This window comes from Myotis nattereri (genome assembly GCF_964212035.1).
Source record: "Myotis nattereri genome assembly, chromosome: 2".
In the NCBI taxonomy this organism is placed as follows: Eukaryota; Metazoa; Chordata; class Mammalia; order Chiroptera; family Vespertilionidae; genus Myotis; species Myotis nattereri.
In genome coordinates this window covers 94,132,142-94,146,569 of record NC_138076.1, presented here as the reverse complement: position 1 = coordinate 94,146,569, position 14,428 = coordinate 94,132,142, and the positions used below count along the sequence as shown (strand labels likewise).

General features: G+C 40.5%; 1 protein-coding gene and 1 pseudogene across 2 annotated transcripts in view; one reads left to right on the top strand and one right to left on the bottom strand.

Annotated features, from left to right (window-relative positions):
* LRRC63 (leucine rich repeat containing 63) overlaps nucleotides 1–2,424 on the bottom strand; it is a gene marked incomplete at both ends in the record, with an annotated part of 126,885 nt that extends 124,461 nt beyond the window's left edge. Inside the window, one exon of the mRNA XM_081083916.1 lies at nucleotides 2,340–2,424. Within this exon, the coding sequence (XP_080940042.1) occupies nucleotides 2,340–2,424 (85 nt within the window). The remainder of the gene's footprint in view (nucleotides 1–2,339) is intronic.
* Nucleotides 2,425–11,736: 9,312 nt separating this feature from the next.
* On the top strand, nucleotides 11,737–12,165 carry LOC308514687 (fatty acid-binding protein 5-like; annotated as a pseudogene). Its single transcript has one exon. The product of its transcript is annotated as a fatty acid-binding protein 5-like (transcript).
* The last annotated feature ends 2,263 nt before the right edge of the window (nucleotides 12,166–14,428 follow it).

The window sequence follows — 14,428 nt, the reverse complement described above, 5'->3', positions numbered from 1 at the left end:
GCTGAGGGTACAATCACACAGAACTATCCTACAATCAAAGATCTTACAATTTAGTATAGAAACTAGGCAGGTAAACAATTATACTAGCAAATGATAATTGCTCAATAGGAGTAAAGGATGGGATACTATGGAAGCATAACTGAAAGCACTCTGACTAGGTGAAGAGGAAAGGGGTATTTAGGAAAATCTTCCTAATGAAAATGATATGTCTTCTCAATTCCATACTTCTTTATTTTTGACACATTTCCCCATGACTGCTTTTTTCTGATATATTAAATGTCTACTTTTCCAATGGACTGTCCTTGGCCACCAAAAACTACACAGGTGTCCTCTATAAATAAACACATTTCATTCCACTTTTACTAATCACTCCAGACTTAGTTCAAGCAGAATTCTTACTCAGGTACTTTCTCACATCTATTAACTTATACTGTCTCTACTATTAATTTGACATTAATTCTATGCCACTTTGTATGGTTACTTAAGGTTCTTCTTGTGTGTATTTCATCTTTAAAGCTTAATTAATGGTCTTGAAAGGTCCTGAAATGCTAGATCAATCATGTCATTAGTCCCCTATGGCATTTAGAACTGCATGCAAATTGTAGATATTTATTTCAAAATTTTATTTGTGTTTGAGTATTCATTTTTAAAAATTACATTTCAGTTATTTTAAATATTAATTCACCCATTCAACAAATATTTGGAACTCTTACTGTGTGCAAAGCACTCTGTCAAGAGCCTTTGGAGAATAGGATTAATAATAGTCAAGGTCATAGAATTTCCAAGGTACCAAAAGCAGAAGAGCCACCTCCTACTGAAAAAAATTATTCTGCCCCCAAATGTCAATAATGAGAAACTTTATACTGGAGCATAAATTTCAATCAAAAGATGAATGGAAAAACTACAACAAAAGATCTGGTAGTAAGCAGTGAATCTACATAACTGTGGGTATTACTATTACAGAACATTTTGTAAAAGTAGAAAATTATAAAAATGTAGAAATGATCATGTAGAAATGATATAATAAAATTTGGTAGGGCAAGTGAAAAAGGAAATTGGTGGTAGTACAGGTGTGTTGATTTAAACATCTTTAATAGCCATGGGTCAAAAGGTAATAATTTAACACTGTAAATCAAGTTATAGACTAAGCACATTTTAAAAGTATAAATTGACACTAAAATAATTAATACAATCAGCCAAAATCAGGTGGTAGAGGAAACCAAAATATGGGAAAGAAGAGGGATATGCCAATTTTATCAAGTCAATAGATAGATACTATATAGGGAAAAGGAAGATTAAGGGTATTATATAAAGTTATAGTTATAAAAGTGGCTCATATTTACTTCGCAGCATTAATCACAGGGTAATTTTACATTTACATATGTAATTATTTGATCTCACCAGAGAGTAACTAATGGAGAGGATTCACAGGGCCTATTCTACTCACTATATCCCCAGTTCCTAGTCCTGTGCTTATAAATAGTTAATTCATGTTATTTATGACCAAACTGTTCTATAATGTGTCAGTGAACACTGAATTATCCAACAGAGCCATAGCTTCTAGGGAAAATAGGATTAGATTCCTGCAAGCCTCTCAACATTAGCAACAACTAATCAATGCATAATATTGTTTTATATGTTTTTCTATTTTAAAGACACTTTATTGAACTCATAGGCAACAACACTGTAACTCATGCCTAAAGGAAGCTCATCTAACATATTTTTATCTATAAAGCACATCACAGCCTTCTTATGCTTAAGAAGACTAGACAGCACTTTAGCTTTGTGCCTGGGGGATATTTTAGGCAGCAAAATCGCCAACAAGAGGCACAAATATTCAGAAAACATGGCACTAAAGAGGCTGGGGAAAGTACAGTTGTTTACAATATGAGAGCTGGAACAAAAAGTCAGAATATCTCAGCTGGGAACATACGTGTTTTCACTGCCCTGAGCATATTCAGAATGACTGAGAGTTACCATATATACACTATACATACGCCCCTCCTGCACACAGCTTCACAAGGAGTGAGAAGCAGCTCTGTATGCTGCTCTGCAGTGTTCTTCACGATATAGTGTTAAGTTAAAAAGAGAAAACACAGAACAATACTGATTTGAAGGTTACAAATAAATTTTAGCAGTTAGGTAAATTCATCCCTTCAATATCCACAAATAATGAGAATCAACTATACTTGTAGAATTAAATTGAATGCTATCATCATACAACAAACAATTGTCAGTTACTGGTTATTAATGTCTTTTAACTATTGTGATTCTGAGCTGTGCAAATTGAGAACTTTCTATGAAAAATAGTTAATAACATATCTGATGAATATACATACCTCTATGGATTTTAGTCTTACGTAACAGCAGCTTAGGGAGCTTTGGAGGTAAAGGTCTTCGGAGAAGTTGTGGGTGGTTTTGCATTTTAATTAATAATAAGCACTATTTTTCACAGCTATTAGTTGAGAATTGAAAAGCTTTGGAATATGTTTGAATTATTGTTGAAAAATAATTCATTTGAATCTAAATTACATCTTAATGAAAATCATTCTATGTGAACACTATACTGAATCCAAGCAGAATACCTATAAAAGAAAAATAAGATAAGAAAATAATTCTTCAAAACTTCTATAGAGAATCTAGGTAAAATTTAGCTTTATAATTAATGGAGAATTTTAAAATACATATGCTATGCCAATCATTCTAAAATTTCCCATGTTAGCAAAATGTTCGATCTGCCAGTGCTCTTTCAGCTAGTAAATACAGAACAGTAAAAATGATCTTCTGTTTTTCTTCTACCTCCAAAATGTTATCACTATAAATTTGGAAAAAGTTTTTGGTCAAAAGATGAAAAAGTCACCACTTCGTGATAGCCTCTGAAGACCCACAGTATCTAAGTTGTTTTCTTTCTGTAACAATGACTTATTTTACATTTCAAACACTATAGTTGGGCCATAACTATTTAATCCAAAATAAGATGGTCTTCGGTGTAATGAGATTTTCCAGGATTTCTGTCCCAATTAGTACTGTTTAGAAATGATGCCAGTAGACCCCCAAAATGTGCACTCCGTTATCAGGGCAACATCAAAGTGCCTAGAACATCTCTATTCTGTTGACAGTCTAAAAGGAAACGCTTTGGAGCTACAAAAGTGGGCGGTTTTATCCCCAAAAGATTACTGTGAACATAAGCGTTAAAGGTATGCTCCCTGGCAGTACCTCCCTCTTGATGACGGCTATTTTCCCTCCGTGTTATCTGAAGAGGTGCTTGGAAACATTGGACTTCTGCTATCCTTTAGGGCAATCAGCTGCTTCTCAAAACAACCGAATTTTCCTCTTATTTCTTTTTCCTCGGAATTTAGGCAGCGAGATATTGGCCAAGGGAGGCGATGGGTCTGCTGGCCAGATGCAGTCGATAAAGAAAGAACCCAGGCCACCCTCACCGCACGTGCAGTCAAAAGTCAAGGAGACAGGCCCTAGCAACTGGAACGCTGAGAGCAGGATGGTGCTGGAGGGAGGGCCAGGCGGGGCGTGTGTCCGCAGCTTCCGGAGGGCCGGCTCGCCCCAAAGTGCGTGCGCGTGGAGCTGGGTTGCCTTTTTCAGCCTCGGTGTGGGGCTGCCTGGGAGGCTGTGGGCAATGAGGGCTGGAGGAGAAGCCCGCTCCACGTGCAGCTACTGCACGGAACCCCGTGAAGACAAGCCATTTTGCTATTTTATTCTTAATTACAGTGATTTACCTTTCTCGCTGCCACTCGGTGTCTAAGGTCGGAGCCTGCATTCTTCAATGCTGCGCTTACACGTAGCTGTCCCTTGCTGACTTTGCTGCGCCCCCGAAGAGCCAACATTGTTTTCTTTCTGTTCATTTGATGCAAAAGGTTTTGTCTTTCTGATCCTTTAAAGGTCCTGGATAAAAGGGAATTGTGTAGGAATAAGGGAATATTGAATAAAGAAATAGTGAGATATAAAAACAGTGGACAAATATATAGATATATGTGTGTGTGTGTGTGTGTGTGTGCTTTCAGTGGTTTACAGGCTTTTAAAATCTGTTATCTTACCGTTTTTTAAACCAGCTATAGACTTTGTACCACTTTCCCGGTCAACTTCAGGCAGAAAACTGAAGTTTTTATTATAGACTAGAATCCTGCTGCATGAATATTCATGCACTCGGGGTCCCTTAGCCCGGCCTGCACCCTCTCGCAGTCCTGGACTTTTAGAGGGATCTCCACCTGCTGGCTTAGGCCTACCCCCAGGGGGATCAGGCCTAAGCTGGCAGTTAGATATCCCTCTGGCTGCCCAGGAATCCTTTGGGGATGTCCACCTGCCAGCTTAGGCCTGTCCTCCCACAGTAGGACATCCTTAGCACTGCAGAGGAGGCAGGAGAGGCTCCCACCACCTCCACTGGGCTCATAGCCGTCAGCCCAGCTTGTGGCTGCGCAGAGCTCCCCCCTGTGGGAGTGCACTGACCACCAGGGGGGCAGCTCCTGCATTGAGTATCTGCCCCCTGGTGGTCAGTGTGCATCATAGCAACTAGTTGTTCTGGTGGCTTTAGGGTCAATTTGCATATTACCCTTCTATTATATAGGATGATAGTGTGTAACATCTCATCATGTCTCATTCATTCTGAAAGAATATGACAGCTGAAATTCATCTTTTTGTTTCATAAAAATTGTAAAAGTTGCATATATATACTTGGCATTCCTTTTAACTATGGATTATATTCCAAGCCTGAAAAATCTTAGTTTTCTTTAGTCTGGAAATTTGCCTCCATTCTGCAGACTTCTTTTTTTCCCCTTGGGAGGGAGGGAAGGAAACATGATGCTCTGGAGTAAATAAGTCAAATAACATCCCTGAGATCTTAAAACAGATCACTCTAGCACCCAAGATTTAAATATCTGTTTGTAAATGACTAAGCATTTTACATTAATAATGTGTATTAACAAATGAATAAGAACATTACCTTTTAAAAGTTTCCTAAATACCAGCAGGGTTTTTAAGCAAATCTGCAAAGATTTTTGAACCATTCTACAGTATGTAAAACTGAAATGTCATTAAGGAGTTCAAGTCATCAAAAATTAAATGGCCCTTTATTTCATGCTCTATTATTTAAGACAGGGGTCCTCAAACTTTTTAAACAGGGCGCCAGTTCACTGTCCCTCAGACCGTTGGAGGACCGGACTATAGTTTAAAAAAAAACTATGAACAAATTCCTATGCACACTGCACATATCTTATTTTGAAGTAAAAAAACAAAACGGGAACAAATACAATATTTGTATTTGGATGTGGCCCGCGGGCCGTAGTTTAAGGACCCCTGATTTAAGATATACTGATTGGGTTATCTGGTCAGATGTCATAATTAGCAAAGTTGTTTTTTTCTTCTTAAATCCAAAATTAATAGATGAACACAAATAATGATTTACTTAATGGTAGTAAAGAATGTGTTTCCTGCTATTTGAAAGAAATTGTCTCATTGCTACTTTATATTTCTGATTTAACTTCTATAGCCAAAGGCACTGCTGTGCTTTTTACCTGAATTTCTAAATATAGACTTTAGTTTATTGTAAACACACACACACACACACACACACACACACACACACACACTAAAAATAAAAAATAAAAGAATAACTAAAAATGAATAGTTCTTTTTGAGTATACACTGATTAAACTGAGTTACCATGGTAACCCAGGACACAAAAATGCTTTTGAGAAAGAGGTATGTTTTTGGTTTGAATTTATCTGATTATTTAATTGCTAGAGGCCTGGTGCATGAAATTCATGCATGGGTGGGGTCCCTAGGCCTGGCCGGCGATCAGGGCCGATCAAGTTCCCCACCTTCCCGCCTCCTCCTTCCCTCGCTGCCTGCATCCACCGCCACTCACCCCCGCCCTGGCCAGGCGATTGGGGCCTGCTGGCCAGGGAGAAGGACAAATGCCACCAAAGCAGGTGGATGGTGGGCCAATTGGGGCCTGCCGGCCAGGGGGAGGAACACAGGAGGGTGGCCACTGGCCCCAAGTAGGGAGCCAGACCTCAGCCCCCTGGGAAAGGGACCCCGTCCGCCGCCACCCCCAGTTCCCCAGCCCAGCCCAAGGGCCTGGCCAAGATCAGGCAATCGAGACCTGCTGGTCACGGGGGAGGAGCTGGGAGGTTGGCCAGCAGGCCCCATCGGGGACCCGGGCAAGGGGCTGGGGGCAGCTCCTGCATTGAGCATCTGCCCTCTGGTGGTCAGTGCATGTCATAGCAACCAATCATTCTGGTCATTCCAGTTGTCCTTCATAAGTGTCACTTAGGTTTTTATATATATAAATGTATACTGGGAAATGTCTTTACTTTTCACCAGCATAAAGGCTGAAATGTATACAGTTATTTTGTGTGTTTTCATTCTGCTGCGTAGAGAAGGGTTTTATATTTTCTTAAACGTTAATAAACTCCTTTTCTTTTTACCGCTTATATAGGGTGTCCCAAAATTCACGCAAGATTTGCAATTGAATTGAATTGCAAATCTTGCGTGAATTTTGGGACACCCTATATCTTACTGCAAACACAAAAACTTTGTTTCTGTTCTTAATTATATTTTGGCCAGGTATTTAGTCATTTCTTTTTGTCTTTCATGATGAGAGTTATTTCCTTTCCTTTATTTAAACTGGAGAGTTATCCTTGGATTCCTTAAAAACATATACACACATATTACTAATAAGAAAATGTCATGCAAGCTATATCATAGATTAAAACAGAAAAACAAACCTTCCAAACATAATAAAAGGAAAAATGTCTATTTTTCAAAAGCATACTCATGAATTCAGTCACTCATTCCAGAATAATTTCATAGGAAACCTACTATGCATAAAGTATTTTGATAAGTGCTAGACTTTAAACTCTATTAAAACAATTTATAAAGACTCATTTGAGGTTCTATAATTTTAGATATTGAGTGACATTTTAATTGACTTTCAAAGGCTTTTTTATCTATAACAAACTGAAGTTTTTCTGTTTTATTTTGTTTTGTTTATTGTTGACAGTATTACAGGTGACTCCCATTTCTCCCTTTTTGCCCCCCTCCACTAAACCCCAGCCCCAACCGAGACCTTCCCCATACTATTTTCCGTGTCCCTAGGTTACTAATATATGCATATATGTTCTTTGTTAATCTCTTCCTGTCCCCTCCTACTCCACTATAATCTGTTATTCTATTCCATGCATCCCTATCTCTGGACCTATTGTGTCCATTAGTTCATTTTGTTCATTATATTTCGCATATAAGTGAGATCACGTGATATTTGTCTTTCTCTAACTAGCTTATTTTGCTTAGCATAATAGTCTCCAGATCCCTCCATACTATCTCAAAGGGTAAGAGCTTCTTCTTTCTTATAGCCTCATTAGAGGCCCGGTGCACGAATTCATGTAGCAGTGGGGTCCTTAGGCCTGGTCTGCAGGATCAGGCTGAAATTGGCTCTCTTACATCCCCTGAGGGGTCCTGGATTGCGAGAGGGCACAGGACAGGCTGAGGGATCCCACCAGTGCATGATCGGGGTGGGGGAGGGATGGGAGAGGTTGGCCAGCAAGGGAGGAACCCTGGGAGAGCTCCAGGGCTTGTTGGGCCTGTCTCGCCCAGTCCCGATTGGCTGGACCCCAGCAGCAAGCTAACATAACAGTCCGAGCGTCTGCCCCCTGGTGGTCAGTGCACATCATAGACTGGTTGGTTGACTGACTTTTGAGAACTTTTTCACATGTATATTGGCCATCTGTATGTCCTCTTTGTAGTAGTGTCTATTCAGGTCCTCTGCCCACTTTTTAAATTGGATTGTTTGTCTTTTTGGTGTTGAGTTTAGTGAGTTCTTTGTATATTTTGGAAATTAAACCCTTATCAGATGTATCATTGGAAAATATAGTTTTCCGTATAGTAGGATCCTTTTTCATTTTGTTGATGGTTTCTTTTGCTGTGCAGAAGGTTTTTATTTTGATGTAGTCCTATTTGTTTATTTTCCCCCTTTGTTTCCCTTGCCCTAGTCAGTGGTCATCAAACTGCAGCTTGCGAGCCACATGCGGCTCTTTGGCCCCTTGAGTGTGGCTCTTGCACAAAATACCTACTTCTGTGCATGGGCCACAAAGTTTCAGTTGCACTGTACGTGTGCACCCGCACGTGGTATTTTGTGGAAGAACCACACTCAAGAGGCCAAAGAGCCGTATGTGGCTCATGAGCCACAGTTTGCCGACCAGGGCCCTAAGTGATGTATCCATAAACATATTGCTAGAAGAAATGTCTGAGATTTTACTTCCTATGTTTTCTTCCAGAATTTTTTATAGTTTCCTGACTTATATTTAAGTCTTTTATCCATTTTTAGTTTAGTTTATTCTTGTGTATGGTGTGAATTGGTGGTCTAGTTTCTTTTTTCTTTTTTCTTTTCCATGTACCTGTCTAATTTCCCCAACACCATGTATAGAGGAGACTATATTTACTCTATTGTATGCTGTTACCTCCTTTGTCAAGTATTAATTGAGCATAATGGCTTGGGCCAATTTCTGGGATCTCTGTTCTGTTCCATTGGTTTATATTCTTGTTCTTGTGCCAGTATCAGGCTGTTTTGATTACAATGGCTTTGTAGTATAGTTTGTTATCCAGTATTGTGTTCCATCTAATATGGTTATTCTTTCTCAAGATTGCTACAGCCATTTGGGATCTTTTTTGGTTCCATAAAATTTTTGGAGTATTTGTTCTAGATCTGTGAAATAAGCTATTGGTAATTTAATAGGGATTGCATTGAATCTATAGATTGCTTTGGGTAGTGTGGATGTTTTAATGATGTTGATTTGCCCAACCCATAAATACATTCTTCCATTTATTTGTATCTTCATCTATTCCTTTTTAAAATGTCGTATAGTTTTCCAAGTACAGGTCTTTTACCTTCTTTGTTAAGTTTATTCCCAGGTATCTTTTGTTGTTGTTATTGCAATACTAAATGGGATTGTTTTTTCAGTTTCCCTTTCTGAGAGTTCATTCTTAGTATATAACAATGCCATTGAATTCTGGGTATTAATTTTGTATTTTACTACATTGCTGAATTTATTTACTAAATATAGTAGGGTTTTTTATAGTAGTATTTTGATGGACTCTTTAGGGTTTCCTATGTACAATATCATATCATCAGTGAATAATGACAGTGAGGTGTTAAACTCCCCTACTATTGCCATGACTGGGTTGGATCAGTGATTATAGAGTTGGACTGCATACCAGGGGATCATGGGTTTGATTCCCAGTCAAGGGCATGTACCTCAGTTGCAGGTTCCCCAGCCACAGTTAAGGGCACATGTGGGAGGCAACCAATCAATGTATTTCTCTCACATCAATGTCTTTCTCTCTCTCTCTCTCTCTCTCTCTCTCTCTCTCTCTCTCTCCTCCCTTCCTTCTACTCTCTCTAGAAATCAATGGGAAAAATATCCTTGGGTGAGGATAAAAAAATAAAATAAAATAGTAAATAAAGTCCCCTGCTATGACTGCATTGCTATTGATATCTCCCTTAAGGTCTTCCTAGAATTTCTTATATATATTTAGTATTCTTATATTGTGTACATATATATTTACCAGGGTTATATCCTCTAGTTGGAACTATCCTGAGGATATTTTTTCATTGATTTCCAAAGATGTGATGGGAGGGGAGAGACAGAGAGAGAGGAGAAATGTCCATGTGAGAGAAACACATTAATTGGCCACCCTCTGTGTGCACCCAGGGCTGGGGCTCAAACCTGAAACCAAGGTACATGCTCTTGACCAGAATTGGACCCAGGACCCTTCAGTCTGTGGGCTGATGCTCTATCCACTAAGTCTTTAATTACTATTAATTTCTTTGTCATTTTAATTACTATGTGTCTTGGAGTGTGTGTCTTAGTGTTCATCTTGACTGGAACTCTCTGTGCTTCCTGAAGTTGTGTGACTTTTACCTTCACCAGGTTAGGAAATTTTCGTCATTATTTCTTTAAATAGACCCTCTATTCCTTGCACACTTTCCTCTCCTTCTTGTACCCTTATGATGTGAATATTGTTACATTTCATGTTGTCCCAAAGTTTCCTTAAATTATCCTCCTGCCTTTTTTTTCCCTTTCTGCTTTTTAATTCATTTTTCTTTTTGCTGCGCCAATTGGATGTTTTTCTATCTTGTGTTCCAAGTCATTTATTCAATCTTCTGCCTTATTCACTCAACCTTTGATTCCTTCCAGTGCATTCTTGATGTCAGACATGTTATTTTTCATTTCTGAGTGGTTCCTGTTCATGGTTTCTATTTCTTTTTTCATGCTATTGTAGTTTCCACTATGTTTCTTGTAATTCTCACTAACTTCCTTGAGTATCTTTATAACCATTACTTTGAAATTTATATCTGATAAATTGCCTCCATTTTGTTTAGCTCCTTTTCTGAAGTTTCCTCATTTTCTCTCATTTGGGGACTATTTCTTTGTCTCCCTATTTTTGCTGTCCCTTTGTATTTGTTTCTATGTATTAGATCAAACTGCTATACCTTGCATTTTTCATAGGGTGGCCTTATTAAGTAAGTGTTTTATGGGACTCAGTGGTGCCATCTCTTTGATCTCCTGAGCTGGATGCTCTAAAAGTATTCTTTGTGTGGGTTCTTTGGGATCTCCTGTTGTAATTGTGTCTTAATTATTGTTGTCCCATTCATGGGTGGAATCTCTTGTCAGGCAGGGTGACTGGTAGGCTCAACCTGACCACGTTGCATAAGCTGCTGTGCAGATCCTAACAGAAAAAAAAACAACAACAAAAAACAATAAACAAAACAAAACCATAGAAAAGACTACCTATAATAACAACAAAAGCAATCACAGAAGAAAAGAGAATTAGGAGGAAGAAAATAGGACAAGATTACTAAAGGAAAAGAAATAATATGAGAAGGAAAAGAAAAGGGAAGAAACAGGAATATGAAAGGGCAGAAGGAAAGAAAACAAGTAAGAATAAAAACTAGGAGAAAGTAAATGATATGGAAGAAAACAGGAAGAAAAAACTTATGATAAGGAAAGACAAGAAAGAAGAAAGACATAAAAACAGGAGAAGTGAAAAAGACAAGAAAGCAGGAGAAAGAAGAAAAACAGAGTGAGAAAAGTTAGAGATAGGAAAGAAAAGAGGCCGCACTCCCATCATCCCACTCCGCTCCGCTCAGGTCTCGCATGACTCCGTGCCCACCATGGCCTCCATCCAGCAGCTGGTAGGGAGATAGCACTTAGTGGAGAGCAAAGGCTTCTGTTGTGCCCAGAGTTCGGGTCCCCAAAAATCCACCACCAGGGAGCCTCTTCCGATGCAAAAGCAAGGAGTCTTTAATCAATTCTAGGATTGGCTCCCAGCCTGTCTGACGCAGCGGTAAGGCGAGAGAGCGTGTCCCAGAAGAACAAAGGTTATATAGGGCTAGTTATTTGGGTGGGCTTAGGGGGTGACGTGTGTTACAGGGATTGGTCATTTAGGTCAGGGTTTTACAGCATAAGGGTCAGGAAGTGACCAGCACATTCTGAAGGTTAGAGCCGTCCCCCACTATAGCCTTATTAGGACCTTAGCTGCATTCCTGGAGCTTCATTGGTCCATACCGGCATTCTTGTGGTCACTCAGAAAAGGAGGGGGCTTGGGCTGAGGGCCCAGCCTTGCAAGACAAGATAGAGGAGGGGGAGGATAGTGTGTCTCTGCTTGGTCCTTGAAGAGGGAGGAGGGTGTGTTTCTGCTTGGTTCTTTCACTTCGACGAGTACATGAAGGAATTAGGCTGGGAATGGCTCTGTGGAAAATGGGCGCCATGGCCAAGCCAGATTGTGTCATCTCTTCCGACAGCAAACCTCACTGTCAAAACTGAGAGCACGCTGAAGACCACCCAGTTCTCATGCAACCTGGGAGAGAAGTTTGAAGAGATCACAGCAGATGGCAGGAAAACTCAGACCGTCTGCCACTTCGTCAATGGCGCGCTGGTCCAGCACCAGAAGTGGGACGGGAAGGAGAGCACCATCATGCGGCGGCTGGAGGGCGGGAGGCTAGTGGTGGAATGTGTCATGTACAATGTCAACTGTACTCGGATCTGTGAGAAAATGGAGTAAAAATTCCATCATCTTTCCAGATGGGAATTAGCCATGAGGATAAATAAGCTCAGTGCAATGAGCAAATTTCTCCACACTTTTTTCCCATTACTGTGTTCAGTTATCACAACCATGTTACATGCAACTATTTCTGAATTGGTTTAATTAAGAGCGACCATTTCGTTAGTAAATAAATGTTTATGCAAAAAAAAAGAAAGAAAAAAGAGAGACTAAATTAATAAAGCAACAGAGAAGAGACAGTGAAACCTCAGTTTTTGAACTTAATTTGTTCTGGAAGGCTGTTCAGAAGCAATTTGTTAAAAAAAAAAAAAGAATTACTTTTTCCCATTATAAATAATGTAAATTGAATTAATTTGCTCCAGACCACCAAATAATTCCTTGTTTTAATCTGTCTTATATACAGTACATGTCTAATGTACTGTTTAATCTATAAACAAACACTTCTTAAATTTATTGAACCACCCCCTACGAGCCTTAAATTAATAATTTTCAGTACTCATTCCAGGGGTGATTTTTAGGAAGGCAGTATGCAGTATTTTCACATATCACTGCCTCCAAAATGCTGTCACTGCTAACTGCTTTTCCTTTATCCAAATCAATAACAGTTTTTCTACCTCTTCAATTGCCTGTGATCATTGTTTCTTCCACACCCTTAGCAGCATTATCACTCTTGTTGGCTTCTTCATGTTTTAAAATTGTGTTAATCATCCATTTTGCCAGCAACAAAAGCAAAGAAGAAAAAAAAACACAAAAATATTCACAATACAATCTCCTGAGATGTTATCTATGTGAGGTTTAGTGGTAAAATGACTCACATTCTCTCCTTTGTTTGTGGTGTGAGAGACACCTTTTGTCATGCTGATATATCAGCATGAAAGAGTGACCAGGTTGAAGACCAAAGTTTTGTTCAAGACTGAGACATTTTTCCACGAGTAACTTGTGTTAGGTCGGAGAGAGCCCAGGATCAGATACATGCAGACATGACAAGATAATGGACTTCCCCTGGAATTTCTCACAGATCAAGGTGCCAGACACAGATACCAGCCTCTTCTCCCTGAATTCACATACCCCCACACAGATAAGATCTTCATCCTGAATATTCCGCCCATTCCCTGCAGCAGAGAATTCCTCAGCTCATGTCCCCGCCCCTCACCCAACCGCAGTATAAAAAAAGCGCCCCCCTCCCTGTTGGCGTGAATCCACGTGCCCTGTCCTTGGGGTACGTGGGTCTCCCGGGGACGCAGAATAAACCTTTTCCTTTCCTTTCTTTTCTGATTCACTGGACTCTATTTCTTGCGCTGCCTCCTGAGCCACCTAACCTAACATTTGGTGCCTTGAAACCCGGGTGGCGCGAGCACCTCATCGGGCCGTCCCTCCACGGCTCGGGGTGCCCGCCTCTCCCTCCTCGTGGCTCTGGACCCATCAAGACCTCATCTCTTCAGCTCAGCAACTTTTCCCAGTTTGGCAGCATAATCGGTGAGTCCCGCCCCTCCCCGCCCCCGTGCCGGTCCCATGTGGCCGCCCGCCCTCCGGCATCTCTGTCCGTAAACCGTGGCCACGTCAGAGATTGCCTCTCCGGACCCTTCCAGGAAGGCTCCTCCGGACCTGGGGGGGTAGCAAGAACCTAATTGTTTGAGATGGGATATATTCAATAACTGAGATTTGACTAATGCAAAAAAAATGCACACCAAAAAATAGTGAAGTGACATTTGTCTTAGCAGAGTATAGTGCCTCTTGGGAGCTCCCCTTTAATCTTGTTCTTCTGTTGACTGAGGGTGACTATTTTGTCTGCCAATTCTGGGCTTCCTGGGAGGTACTTTGGTGCTAGCCACTGTCAGAAGCTCTCCATGTTTGGCTCTCAGCAACCTGTTATAAGCTTCAAGCCATCCAGTTTGTGTCTGTCTCCACAGGATATGACTGCACGCAGGAAGGGCCAATCTTCACTCTAAGGCCTGTTTGTTAGCAGCATAAGACTCAGGGACTGGTCAGCAAACTTCCTCAGGTTCCCCAGGCTCTGCCTCTGCTCGCCTTCACCTTCTGGCCAGCTGTCAATCTTAATCACTGAAAATGCTGTTTCTGAGAGAGTTTTGGTGGAATTGAGAATATAAAACCTACGGGTCTCCTGTGAGGGGGAGGTGCCTTTCAGATTTCAAGGGAAATGGTGGGTGTGTTTCATCATCTCAGAGCACTCCTCTGAGAGTGTCCCTGTTGAGTGTGTTTCCTTCCACGACTCGCGTGGAGTAGGGTTCGGTATCTGAAAGAGGAGCTGCACAGCAAATGAGAGAAAAAGACACGAGATAATTTTGCAATATTGGGGGACCAGGCGGCAAGTCCCGAAGGACTTCTCCTCCCT